Source organism: Ylistrum balloti, unplaced genomic scaffold (assembly GCF_031769215.1).
Source record: "Ylistrum balloti isolate Yb309-2 unplaced genomic scaffold, AGI_CSIRO_Ybal_v1 Utg369738, whole genome shotgun sequence".
NCBI lineage: Eukaryota > Metazoa > Mollusca > Bivalvia > Pectinida > Pectinidae > Ylistrum > Ylistrum balloti.
In genome coordinates this window covers 525,503-539,769 of record NW_026781949.1, presented here as the reverse complement: position 1 = coordinate 539,769, position 14,267 = coordinate 525,503, and the positions used below count along the sequence as shown (strand labels likewise).

Here is a 14,267-nt window from a genome sequence, read left to right as displayed (position 1 = left end):
AGTTCATCAGGTGAAGATTTCGTGGTGTCCGATAGTTCACAGGAGAAGATGTCGTGGTGTCCGATAGTTCATCAGGTGAAGATTTAGTGTTGTCCGATAGTTCATCAGGTGAAGATGTCTTGGTGTCCCATAGTTCATCAGGTGAAGATTTCCTGGTCTCCGATAGCTAATCAGTTGAAGATTTCTTGTTTTCCGATTGCTCATCAGGTGAAGTTTTCGTGGTGGGCGATAGTTCATCAGGTGAAGATGTCGTGATGTCCGAAATTTCATCAGGTGAAACTTTTGTGGTGTCCGATAGTTCATCAGATGAAACTTTCCTGGTTTTCGATAGTTCATCACGTGAAGATGTCGTGGCATCCGCTTGTTCATCAGGCGAAAATTTCCTGGTGTCCAGTTGTTCATCAGGTGAAGATTTCGTGGTGTCCGATAGTTCATCAGGTGAAGTTTTCGTGGTGTCCGATAGTTCATCAGGTGAAGATTTCGTGGTGTCCTATAGTTCATCAGATGAAGATGTCGTGATGTCCGAAAATTCATCAGGTGAAACTTTCGTGGTGTTCGATAGCTCATCAGGTTTTTCATCCAGTTGTTAATCATGAAGATTTCGTGGTGTCCGATAGTTCATCAGGAGAAGATGTCGTGGTGTCCGAAATTTCATTCATCATCAGGTGAAGATTTCGTTTGTACGTTCATCAGGTGTTCATGGTGTCCGATAGTTCATCAGGTGAAGATTTTCGTGTCCGATAGTTCCAGTTGTTAATTCATCAGGTGAAAGATTTCGTGGTGTCCGATAGTTCATCAGGAGAAGATTCGTGGTGTCCGAAATTTCATCATCAGGTGAAGATGGTGTCATCATGTTCATCAGAAGATTTCGTGGTGTCCGATATAGTTCATCAGGTGAAGATTTCGTGTTGTCCAATAGTTCATCAGGTGAAGATTTCGTGGTGTCCGATAGTTCATCAGGTGAAGATTTTCGAAGGTGTCCGATAGTTCATCAGGTGAAGATTTCGTGGTGTCCGATAGTTCATCAGGTGAAGATTTCGTGTTGTCCAGTTGTTCATCAGGTGAAGATTTTCTGGTGTCCGATAGTTCATCAGGTGAAGATTTACGTGGTGTCCGAAAGTTCAACAGGAGAAGTATGTCTTGGTGTCCGATAGTTCATCAGGAGAAGATGTCGTGGTGTCCCATAGTTCATCAGGTGAAGATTCCCTGGTCTCCGATAGCTAATCAGTTGAAGAAAGTTTTCGTGGTGGGCGATAGTGTGGTGTCCGATAGTTCATCAGGTGAAGATTTCCTGGTGGTGTCCGATAGTTCATCAGGTGAAGATTTTCATGGTGTCCGATAGTTAATCAGGTGAAGATTTCGTGGTGTCCGATAGTTCATCAGGTAAAGATTTCGTGGTGTCCGAAGTTTTCATCAGGTGAAGATTTCGTGGTGTCCGATAGTTCATCAGGTGAAGATTTCGTGTTGTCCAATATTTCATCAGGTGAAGATGTCTTGGTGTCCCATAGTTCATCAGGTGAAGATTGTTGTAGTTCATCAGGTGAAGATTTCGTGGTGTCCGATAGTTCACAGGAGAAGATGTCGTGGTGTCCGATAGTTCATCAGGTGAAGATTTAGTGTTGTCCGATAGTTCATCAGGTGAAGATGTCTTGGTGTCCCATAGTTCATCAGGTGAAGATTTCCTGGTCTCCGATAGCTAATCAGTTGAAGATTTCGTGGTGTCCGATTGCTCATTAGGGGAAGTTTTCATGGTGTCTGATAGTTCATCAGGTGAAGTTTTCATGGTGTACAGTTGTTAATCATGTAAAGATTTCGTGGTGTCCGATAGTTCATCAGGAGAAGATGTCGTGGTGTCCGAAATTTCATCAGGTGAAGATTTCGTGGTGTCCGATAGTTCATCAGGTGAAGATTTCGTGTTGTCCAATAATTCATCAGGTGAAGATTTCGTGGTGTCCGATAGTTCATCAGGTTAAGATATCGTGGTGTCTGATAGTTCATCAGGTGAAGATTTCGTGGTGTCCGATAGTTCACAGGAGAAGATGTCGTGGTGTCCGATAGTTCATCAGGTGAAGATTTAGTGTTGTCCGATAGTTCATCAGGTGAAGATGTCTTGGTGTCCCATAGTTCATCAGGTGAAGATTTCCTGGTCTCCGATAGCTAATCAGTTGAAGATTTCTTGTTTTCCGATTGCTCATCAGGTGAAGTTTTCGTGGTGGGCGATAGTTCATCAGGTGAAGATGTCGTGATGTCCGAAATTTCATCAGGTGAAACTTTTGTGGTGTCCAATAGTTCATCAGATGAAACTTTCCTGGTTTTCGATAGTTCATCACGTGAAGATGTCGTGGCATCCGCTTGTTCATCAGGCGAAAATTTCCTGGTGTCCAGTTGTTCATCAGGTGAAGATTTCGTGGTGTCCGATAGTTCATCAGGTGAAGTTTTCGTGGTGTCCGATAGTTCATCAGGTGAAGATTTCGTGGTGTCCTATAGTTCATCAGATGAAGATGTCGTGATGTCCGAAAATTCATCAGGTGAAACTTTCGTGGTGTTCGATAGCTCATCAGGTGAAGTTTTCGTGGTGTCCAGTTGTTAATCATGTAAAGATTTCGTGGTGTCCGATAGTTCATCAGGAGAAGATGTCGTGGTGTCCGAAATTTCATCATGTGAAGATTTCGTGGTGTCCGATAGTTCATCAGGTGAAGATTTCGTGTTGTCCAATAGTTCATCAGGTGAAGATTTCATGGTGTCCGATAGTTCTACTGGCGAAGATTTCGAGGTGTCCCATTGTTCATCAGGTGAAGATTTTCTGTTGTCCGATAGTTCATCCGGTGAAGATTCCGTGGTGTCCGATAGTTCATCAGGTGAAGGTTTTCTGGTGTCCGATAGTTCATCAGGTGAAGATTCCGTGGTGTCCGATAGTTCATCAGGTGAAGGTTTTCTGGTGTCCTATAGTTCATCAGGAGAAGATGTCGTGGTGTCCGATAGTTCATCAGGAGAAGATGTCGTGGTGTCCGAAAGTTCATCCGGTGAAGATTTTCTGGTGTCCGATAGTTCATCAGGTGAAGATTTCCTGGTGTCCGATAGCTAATCAGTTGAAGATTTCGTGGTGTCCGATTGCTCATTAGGGGAAGTTTTCATGGTGTCTGATAGTTCATCAGGTGAAGTTTTCATGGTGTACAGTTGTTAATCATGTAAAGATTTCGTGGTGTCCGATAGTTCATCAGGAGAAGATGTCGTGGTGTCCGAAATTTCATCAGGTGAAGATTTCGTGGTGTCCGATAGTTCATCAGGTGAAGATTTCGTGTTGTCCAATAATTCATCAGGTGAAGATTTCGTTGTGTCCGATAGTTCATCAGGTGAAGATTTCGTGGTGTCCGATAGTTCACAGGAGAAGATGTCGTGGTGTCCGATAGTTCATCAGGTGAAGATTTAGTGTTGTCCGATAGTTCATCAGGTGAAGATGTCTTGGTGTCCCATAGTTCATCAGGTGAAGATTTCCTGGTCTCCGATAGCTAATCAGTTGAAGATTTCGTGGTGTCCGATTGCTCATTAGGGGAAGTTTTCATGGTGTCTGATAGTTCATCAGGTGAAGTTTTCATGGTGTACAGTTGTTAATCATGTAAAGATTTCGTGGTGTCCGATAGTTCATCAGGAGAAGATGTCGTGGTGTCCGAAATTTCATCAGGTGAAGATTTCGTGGTGTCCGATAGTTCATCAGGTGAAGATTTCGTGTTGTCCAATAATTCATCAGGTGAAGATTTCGTGGTGTCCGATAGTTCATCAGGTTAAGATATCGTGGTGTCTGATAGTTCATCAGGTGAAGATTTCGTGGTGTCCGATAGTTCACAGGAGAAGATGTCGTGGTGTCCGATAGTTCATCAGGTGAAGATTTAGTGTTGTCCGATAGTTCATCAGGTGAAGATGTCTTGGTGTCCCATAGTTCATCAGGTGAAGATTTCCTGGTCTCCGATAGCTAATCAGTTGAAGATTTCTTGTTTTCCGATTGCTCATCAGGTGAAGTTTTCGTGGTGGGCGATAGTTCATCAGGTGAAGATGTCGTGATGTCCGAAATTTCATCAGGTGAAACTTTTGTGGTGTCCAATAGTTCATCAGATGAAACTTTCCTGGTTTTCGATAGTTCATCACGTGAAGATGTCGTGGCATCCGCTTGTTCATCAGGCGAAAATTTCCTGGTGTCCAGTTGTTCATCAGGTGAAGATTTCGTGGTGTCCGATAGTTCATCAGGTGAAGTTTTCGTGGTGTCCGATAGTTCATCAGGTGAAGATTTCGTGGTGTCCTATAGTTCATCAGATGAAGATGTCGTGATGTCCGAAAATTCATCAGGTGAAACTTTCGTGGTGTTCGATAGCTCATCAGGTGAAGTTTTCGTGGTGTCCAGTTGTTAATCATGTAAAGATTTCGTGGTGTCCGATAGTTCATCAGGAGAAGATGTCGTGGTGTCCGAAATTTCATCATGTGAAGATTTCGTGGTGTCCGATAGTTCATCAGGTGAAGATTTCGTGTTGTCCAATAGTTCATCAGGTGAAGATTTCATGGTGTCCGATAGTTCTACTGGCGAAGATTTCGAGGTGTCCCATTGTTCATCAGGTGAAGATTTTCTGTTGTCCGATAGTTCATCCGGTGAAGATTTTTTGGTGTCCGATAGTTCATTAGGTGAAGATTTCGTTGTGTCCAGTTGTTCATCAGGTGAAGATTTTCTGGTGTCCGATAGTTCATCAGGTGAAGATTCCGTGGTGTCCGATAGTTCATCAGGAGAAGATGTCGTGGTGTCCGAAATTTCATCAGGTGAAGATTTCGTGGTGTCCGATAGTTCATCAGGTGAAGATTTCGTGTTGTCCAATAATTCATCAGGTGAAGATTTTGTGGTGTCCGATAGTTCATCAGGTTAAGATATCGTGGTGTCTGATAGTTCATCAGGTGAAGATTTCGTGGTGTCCGATAGTTCACAGGAGAAGATGTCGTGGTGTCCGATAGTTCATCAGGTGAAGATTTAGTGTTGTCCGATAGTTCATCAGGTTAAGATATCGTGGTATCTGATAGTTCATCAGGTGAAGATTTCGTGGTGTCCGATAGTTCACAGGAGAAGATGTCGTGGTGTCCGATAGTTCATCAGGTGAAGATTTAGTGTTGTCCGATAGTTCATCAGGTGAAGATGTCTTGGTGTCCCATAGTTCATCAGGTGAAGATTTCCTGGTCTCCGATAGCTAATCAGTTGAAGATTTCTTGTTTTCCGATTGCTCATCAGGTGAAGTTTTCGTGGCGGGCGATAGTTCATCAGGTGAAGATGTCGTGATGTCCGAAATTTCATCTGGTGAAACTTTCGTGGTGTCCGATAGTTCATCAGGTGAATTTTTCATGGTGTTCAATAGTTCATCAGGTTAAGATTTCGTCATATCCGATAGTTCATCAGGTGAAGATGTCATGGTTTCCGAAATTTCATCAGGTGAATCTTTCGTGGTGTCCTCTGGTTCATCAGGTGAAGGTTTCGTGTTGTCCGAAAGTTCATCAGGTAAAGATGTCGTGGTGTCCGATAGTTCATCAGGTGAAGATGTCGTGGTGTCCGAAATTTCATCAGGTGAAACTTTCGTGGTGTCAGATTGTTCATCAGGTAAAGATGTCGTGATGTCCGATAGTTCATCAGGTAAAGATGTCGTGGTGTCCGAAATTTCATCAGGTGAAGATGTCTTGGTGTCCGATATTTTATCAGGTGAAGATTTCGTGGTGTCCGAAAGTTCATCAGGTGAAACTTTTGTGGTGTCCGATAGTTCATCAGATGAAACTTTCCTGGTTTTCGATAGTTCATCACGTGAAGATGTCATGGCATCCGCTTGTTCATCAGGCGAAAATTTCCTGGTGTCCAGTTGTTCATCAGGTGAAGATTTCGTGGTGTCCGATAGTTCATCAGGTGAAGTTTTCGTGGTGTCCGATAGTTCATCAGGTGAAGATTTCGTGGTGTCCTATAGTTCATCAGATGAAGATGTCGTGATGTCCGAAAATTCATCAGGTGAAACTTTCGTGGTGTCCGATAGCTCATCAGGTGAAGTTTTCGTGGTGTCCAGTTGTTAATCATGTAAAGATTTCGTGGTGTCCGATAGTTCATCAGGAGAAGATGTCGTGGTGTCCGAAATTTCATCATGTGAAGATTTCGTGGTGTCCGATAGTTCATCAGGTGAAGATTTCGTGTTGTCCAATAGTTCATCAGGTGAAGATTTCATGGTGTCCGATAGTTCTACTGGCGAAGATTTCGAGGTGTCCCATTGTTCATCAGGTGAAGATTTTCTGTTGTCCGATAGTTCATTAGGTGAAGATTTCGTTGTGTCCAGTTGTTCATCAGGTGAAGATTTTCTGGTGTCCGATAGTTCATCAGGTGAAGATTCCGTGGTGTCCGATAGTTCATCAGGTGAAGGTTTTCTGGTGTCCTATAGTTCATCAGGAGAAGATGTCGTGGTGTCCGATAGTTCATCAGGAGAAGATGTCGTGGTGTCCGAAAGTTCATCCGGTGAAGATTTTCTGGTGTCCGATAGTTCATCAGGTGAAGATTTCCTGGTGTCCGATAGCTAATCAGTTGAAGATTTCGTGGTGTCCGATTGCTCATTAGGGGAAGTTTTCGTGGTGTCTGATAGTTGATCAGGTGAAGATTTCGTGGTATCCGATAGTTCATCTGGTGAAGATGTCATGGTGTCCAAAATTTCATTAAGTGAAGATTTCGTGGTGTCCGATAGTTCATCAGGTGAAATTTTCCTGGTGTCCGATAGTTCATCACGTGAAGATTTCGTGGTGTCCTATTGCTGAAAATTTTCTTGTGTCCGATAGATCATCAGGTGAAGATTCCGTGGTGTCCGATAGTTCATCAGGTGAAGATTTTCTGGTTTCCTATAGTTCATAAGGTGAAGATGTCGTGGTGTCCGATAGTTCATCAGGGGAAGATTTCATGGTGTCCGATAGTTCATCAAGAGAAGATGTGGTGGTGTCCGAAAGTTCATCCGGTGAAGATATTTTGGTGTCCGATAGTTCATCAGGTTAAGATTTCATAGTGTCCGATAGTTCTACTGGCGAAGATTTCGAGGTGTCCCATTGTCCATCAGGTGAAGATTTTCTGTTGTCCGATAGTTCATCCGGTGAAGATTTTTGGTGTCCGATAGTTGATCAGGTGAAGATTTCGTGGTATCCGATTGTTCATCAGGCGAAGATTTCGTGGTGTTCAGTTGTTCATCAGGTGAAAATTTTCTGGTGTCCGATAGTTCATCAGGTGTAGATTTCGTGGTGTCCGATAGTTCATCTGGTGAAGATTTCGTGATGTCCGATATTTCAACTGGCGAAGATTTCGTGTTGTCCAATTGTTCATCAGGTGAAGATGTCTTCGTGTCCGAAAGTTCATCAGGTAAAACTTTCGTGGTGTCCGATATTTCAACTGGCGAAGATTTTGTGGTGTCCAGTTGTTCATCAGGTGAAGATTTTCTGGTGTCCGATAGTTCATCAGGTGAAACTTTCGTGGTGTCCGATAGTTCATCAGATGAAACTTTCAAGGTATCTGATAGTTCATCAGGTGAAGATTGCGTGGTTTCCAGTTGTTCATCAGTTGAAGAGTTTCTGGTGTCCGATAGATTATCAGGTGAAGATTTCGTGGTGTCCCATTGTTCATCAGGTGAAAATTTCGTGGTGCCCTATAGTTCAACTGGCGGAGATTTCGTGGTGTCCGATAGTTCATCAGGTGAAGATTTCGTACTGTCCAATTGTTCATTAGGTGAAGATTTCGTGGTGTCCAGTTGTTCATCAGGTGAAGATATTCTGGTGTCCGATAGTTCATCAGGTGAAACTTTCGTGTTGTCCAATAGTTCATCAGATGAAACTTTCGTGGTGTCCCATTGTTCATCAGGTGAAAATTTCGTGGTGCCCTATAGTTCAACTGGCGGAGATTTCGTGGTGTCCGATAGTTCACCAGGTGAAGATTCCTTGGTGTCCGATTGTTCACCAGGTGAAGATTTTCTGGTGTCCTATAGGTCATCAGGTGAAGATGTCGTGGTGTCCGATAGTTCATCAGGAGAAGATGTCTTTGTGTCCGAAAGTTCATTCGGTGAAGATTTTCTGGTGTCCGATAGTTCTACTGGCGAAGATTTCGAGGTGTCCCATTGTTCATCAGTTGAAGATTTTCTGGTTTCCGATAGTTCATCAGGTGAAGATTTTGTGTTGTCCGATAGTTCATCAAGTGAAGATTTCGTGGTGTCCGATAGTTCATCAGGTGAAGATTTCGTGGTGTCCAAAAGTTCATCAGGTGAAACTTTCGTCGTGTCCGATAGTTCATCAGGTGAAGTCTTGAGTAAAGAATCAGTTGTTCTTCAAATATTAGCAATATCGCTTTTTATTGGTGTCTTATTGGAACGGAATATTATATCGGCCGAAGTAGTGAAAGGATATATTACTGAACATAGCTGAAAGCTATGTGACTAGTTAAGGAAGCCATTGGGATACAGCGACAGGTCAGTACTAAATATGGACATTGGTGGCCACAGACTCTCGCCATGTTCTGTTTACCATCCTGGCATCCTATTTGCGAAATTAGCGTACAGGTGAAAAAATTTGTCGATTCCATGCCATCTCGTACACTACTGGTTGTGGAACTTCTATTCTATAAATATTTATTATGTTTTAAATGTTACGCTGTATCCTTAAACGATCCATCCTGTTTATCTCAGGCACCGTTTATCTCATGCACCGTTTATTTCAGGCACCGTTTGTCTCAGGCACCGTTTATCTCATGCACCGTTTATTTCAGGCACCGTTTGTCTCATGCACCGTTTATTTCAGGCACCGTTTGTCTCAGGCACCGTTTGTCTCAGGCACCGTTTATCCCAGGCACCGTTTGTCTCAGGCACCGTTTATCCCAGGCACCGTTTGTCTCAGGCACCGTTTGTCTCAGGCACCGTTTGTCTCAGGCACCGTTTATCCCAGGCACCGTTTGTCTTTACATTTTGATTGAAATAATGTGTGAATATTGTCCAAATAACTAAACAGTTGTATTTGTCATGTCTCAGTTTAACACGAGTATTACTCACGATTCCAAGAAAAGAGCTAAAGGAAACACTTCAGTTCATCACTTGGCTCCACTTTACTAAAATTGTGTTGAAAGTTGTCATTCACCTGTGTTGTAAATATAATCTTATGTAAATAAAGAATTTACAACGCTTACTTAAACATAACGTACCTTAGTCATGCTCCATGTTTAAACAACACTTCATTAAACATAACGTACCTTAATCCTTTTCCACGTTAAAACAACACTTAATTAAACATAACGTACCTTCGTCATTCTCCATGTTTAAACAACACTTCATTAAACATAACGTACCTTAATCCTTTTCCACGTTAAAACAACACTTAATTAAACATAACGTACCTTCGTCATTCTCCATGTTTAAACAACACTTCATTAAACATAACGTACCTTAGTCATTCTCAGTGTTTAAACAACACTTAATTATACATAATGTAGATTAGTCATTCTTCGTGTTCAAACAACACTTAATTAAACATAACGTACCTTAGTCATTCTCAGTGTTTAAACAACACTTAATTAAACATAATGTACCCTAGTCCCTCTCCGTGTTTAAAGGACACGTAGTTGTTTTCACTGAAAAAGTCGGTTTGAAAATAACTATCTATCTAGAATAAAGAACATAAAGTTCGTCAGCACCCGTCTTTCTCGGGGCTATGTAGACATCCTATAATCTACTTTGTATTAATCTTTACCCCATCTTTTTGTTAATGACAAAGATCATATTTATCTAATCTGCCTGCGTCCCCGAATAGCCTAATATTGCTGGCTAATGGTTGTCTAAGGCGCCACTTTAGGTCGTCAGAACAGCATTAACTAGTTATTAAGGCCGCATGTTTTGTTCTAGATTTACCTGACAGCGAAGCTGATCCTATCGTTCCTGTCATCTTATCTGTTTTGGTCCTGTATAGCCCACGGTAAAACGTTATAGATTGCTTAAATGGATGTATGTATGTGTTATTCATGAATCCGGGTATTCTCGGAAGCTGCGAAAGCTGTTGTAACACACACTGTTATAGCACGTACTTTTGTCACACACACTGTTTTTAACACACACTGTTGTAACACACACTGATGTAACACATACTGTTATAACACAAACTGTTATAACAAACATTGTTGTAACAAAAACTGTTACAACACACATTGTTGTAATATAAACTGTCGTAGCACACAATGTTGTAACACATACTGTTGCAACATACACTGTTGAAACACACACTGTTATAACACATATTCTAATAACACATATTCTTATAACACATACTGTTATAACACATACCGTTATAACAAATACTGTTGTAACACACACTGTTGTAACATACTGTTGTAACACATACAGTTGTAACACACACTGTTGTAACACACACTATTGTAACACACACTGTTGTAACACACTGTTGTAACACACACGGTTGTAACACACACTATTGTAACACACACTGTTGTAACAAACTGTTGTAATACACTTTTGTAACACACACTGTTGTAATACACTTTTGTAACACACACTGTTGTAGCACACAATGTTGTAACTCACATTGTTGTAACACACACTGTTGTAACACATACTGTTATAACACATACTGTTGTAACACACACTGTTATAACACATACTGTTGTAACACATACAGTTGTAACACACACTGTTGTAACACACACTGTTGTAACACAAATTGTTGTAACATATACTGTTGTAACACATACTGTTATAACACATACTGTTGTAACAAACACTGTTGTAACATACCGTTGTAACACATACAGTTGTAACACACACTGTTGTAACAAACTGTTGTAACACACACTGTTGTAACACACAGTTGTAACACACTCTGTTGTAACACACACTGTTGTAACACACATAGTTGTAACACACTGTTGTAATACACTATTGTAACACACACTGTTGTAGCACACTGTTGAAACACGTACTGTTATAACACATACTGTTGTAACACACACTGTTGAAACACATAATGTTGTAACACACACTGTTGTAACACACACTGTTGTAACAAACTGTTGTAATACACTGTTGAAACACACACTGTTGTTGAACACACTGTTGTAACACATATTGTTGTAACACATACTGTTGTAACAAATACTGTTGTAACACATCCTGTTATAACACATACAGTTGTAACACACACAGTTGTAACAGACACTGTAGTAACACACTGTTGTAACACACACGGTTGTAACACACACTGTTGTAACACACACTGTTGTAAAACAATGTTGTAATACACTGTTGTAACACACACTGTTGTAGCGCACACTGTTGTAACACGTACTGTTATAACACATACGGTTGTAACATACACTGTTGTAACATACTGTTGTAACATATACTGTTATAACACATACTGTTGTAACACACATTGTTGAAACACATAATGTTGTAACACACACTGTTGTAACACACATAGTTGTAACAGGTATTGTTGTAACACATACGGTTTTAACACACACTGTTGTAACATATACTGTTATAACACATACTGTTGTAACACACATTATTGAAACACATAATGTTGTAACACACACTGTTGTAACACACATTGTTGTAACAGGTATTGTTGTAACACATACAGTTTTAACACACACTGTTGTAACACAAACTGTTGTAACACACTGTTGTAACACATACGGTTGTAACACACGCTGTTGTAACAGACGCTGTTGTAACACACTGTTGTAATACACTGTTGTAATACACACTGTTGTAGCACACACTGTTGTAACACAGACTGTTATAACAAACACTGTTGTAACACACACTGTTACATACTGTTGTAACACATACTGTTGTAACACACACTGTTGTAACACATACTGTTGTAACACACACTGTTGTAACATACTGTTGTAACACACACTGTTGTAACACATACTGTTATAACACACACTGTTCTAACACACACTGTTGTAAAATACTGTTGTAACATATACAGTTGTAACATACATTGTTGTAACACACACTGTTGTAACACACTGTTGTAACACATACGGTTGTAACACACACTGTTGTAACAGACGCTGTTGTAACACACTGTTGTAATACACTGTTGTAACACACACTGTTGTAGCACACACTGTTATAACACGTACTGTTGTAACACACACTGTTATAACACATACTGTTGTAACACATACAGTTGTAACACACACTGTTGTAACACACAGTGTTTTAACGCACTCTGTTGTAACACACACAGTTGTAACACACATTGTTGTAACACACACTGTTGTAACACATACGGTTGTAACACAACCTGTTGTAACACACACTGTTGTAACGCACTCTGTTGCAACACACACAGTTGTAACACACTGTTGTAACACACTGTTGTAACACAAACTGTTGTAGCACACACTGTTGTCACACATACTGTTATAACACGTACCAATGTAACACACACTGTTAAAACACACACCGTTGTAACACATACTGTTGTAACAGATACTGTTACATACTGTTATAACACACACTGTTATAACACACACTGTTGTAACACATACTGTTGTAACAGATAATATTACATACTGTTATAACACATACTGTTGTAACACACACTGTTATAACATATACTGTTGTAACACACACTGTTGTAACACCCATTGTTGTAAGACACACTGTTGTAACACACACTGTTGTAACATATACAGCTGTAACACACAGTATTGTAACACAACCTGTTGTAACACACACTGTTATAACGCACTCTGTTGTAACACATACTGTTGTAACACACACTGTTGTAACATACTGTTGTAACATATACAGTTGTAACATACATTGTTGTAACACACACTGTTGTAACACCCATTGTTGTAACACACACTGTTGTAACACACACTGTTGTAACACACTGTTGTAACACATACAACACACACTGTTGTAACACATACTGTTATAACACGTACTCTTGTAACACACACTGTTATAACACACACTGTTGTAACACATACTGTTGTAACACAGACTGTTGTAACACATACGGTTGTAACACAACCTGTTGTAACACACACTGTTGTAACGCACTCTGTTGTAACACACACAGTTGTAACACACACTGTTGTAACACACTGTTGTAACACACTGTTGTAACACACACTGTTGTAACAAACACACACTGTTGTAACACACTGTTGTAACACACACATTTGTAACACACACTGTTGTAACACACACTGTTGTAACACACACATACTGTTGTAACACACACTGTTGTAACACACACTGTTGTACACACACTGTTGTAACACACACATACTGTTGTAACACACACTGTTGTAACACACACTGTTGTAACACACACTGTTGTAGCACACACTGTTGTAACACACTGTTGTAACACACACTGTTGTAACACACACTGTTATAACGCACTCTGTTGTAACACATACTGTTGTAACACACACTGTTGTAACACATACTGTTGTAACACACACTGTTGTAACATACTGTTGTAACACACACTGTTGTAACACACACTGTTGTAACACAACACACACTGTTGTAACACACACTGTTGTAACACACTGTTGTAACACACACTGTTGTAACACACACACACTGTTGTAACACACACTGTTGTAACACACACAACACACACTGTTGTAACACACACTGTTGTAACACACACTGTTGTAACACACACTGTTATAACACACACTGTTGTAACACACACTGTTGTAACACACACTGTAACAATGTTGTAACAGATACTGTTACATACTGTTATAACACACACTGTTATAACACACACTGTTATAACCCACACTATTGTAACACACACTGTTGTAACACACACTGTTGTAACTCACTCTGTTGTAGCACAAACTGTTGTAACAGGTACTGTTATAACACGTACTGTTGTATCACACACTGTTGTAACACACATTGTTGTAACACATACTGTTATAACAGATACTGTTGTAACACACATTGTTGTAACACACACTGTTATAACATATACTGTTGTAACACACACTGTTGTAACACATACTGTTGTAACAGATACTGTTAGTTACATACTGTTATAACACATACTGTTGTAACACACACTGTTATAACACATACTATTGTAACACATACATTTGTAACACACACTGTTGTAACACACACTGTTTTAACGCACTCTGTTGTAACACACACAGTTGTAACACACACGGTTGTAACACACTG

The 14,267-nt window shown here is 40.4% G+C and overlaps 1 protein-coding gene across 1 annotated transcript; it reads right to left on the bottom strand.

The window, feature by feature from the left end:
• Positions 1–5,396: 5,396 nt before the first annotated feature.
• On the bottom strand, positions 5,397–5,837 carry LOC132543050 (germ cell nuclear acidic protein-like). Its single transcript, XM_060206506.1, has one exon. It carries the CDS (start codon positions 5,835–5,837, stop codon positions 5,397–5,399), a length of 441 nt encoding a protein of 146 aa, XP_060062489.1.
• Between the last annotated feature and the right edge of the window lie 8,430 nt (positions 5,838–14,267).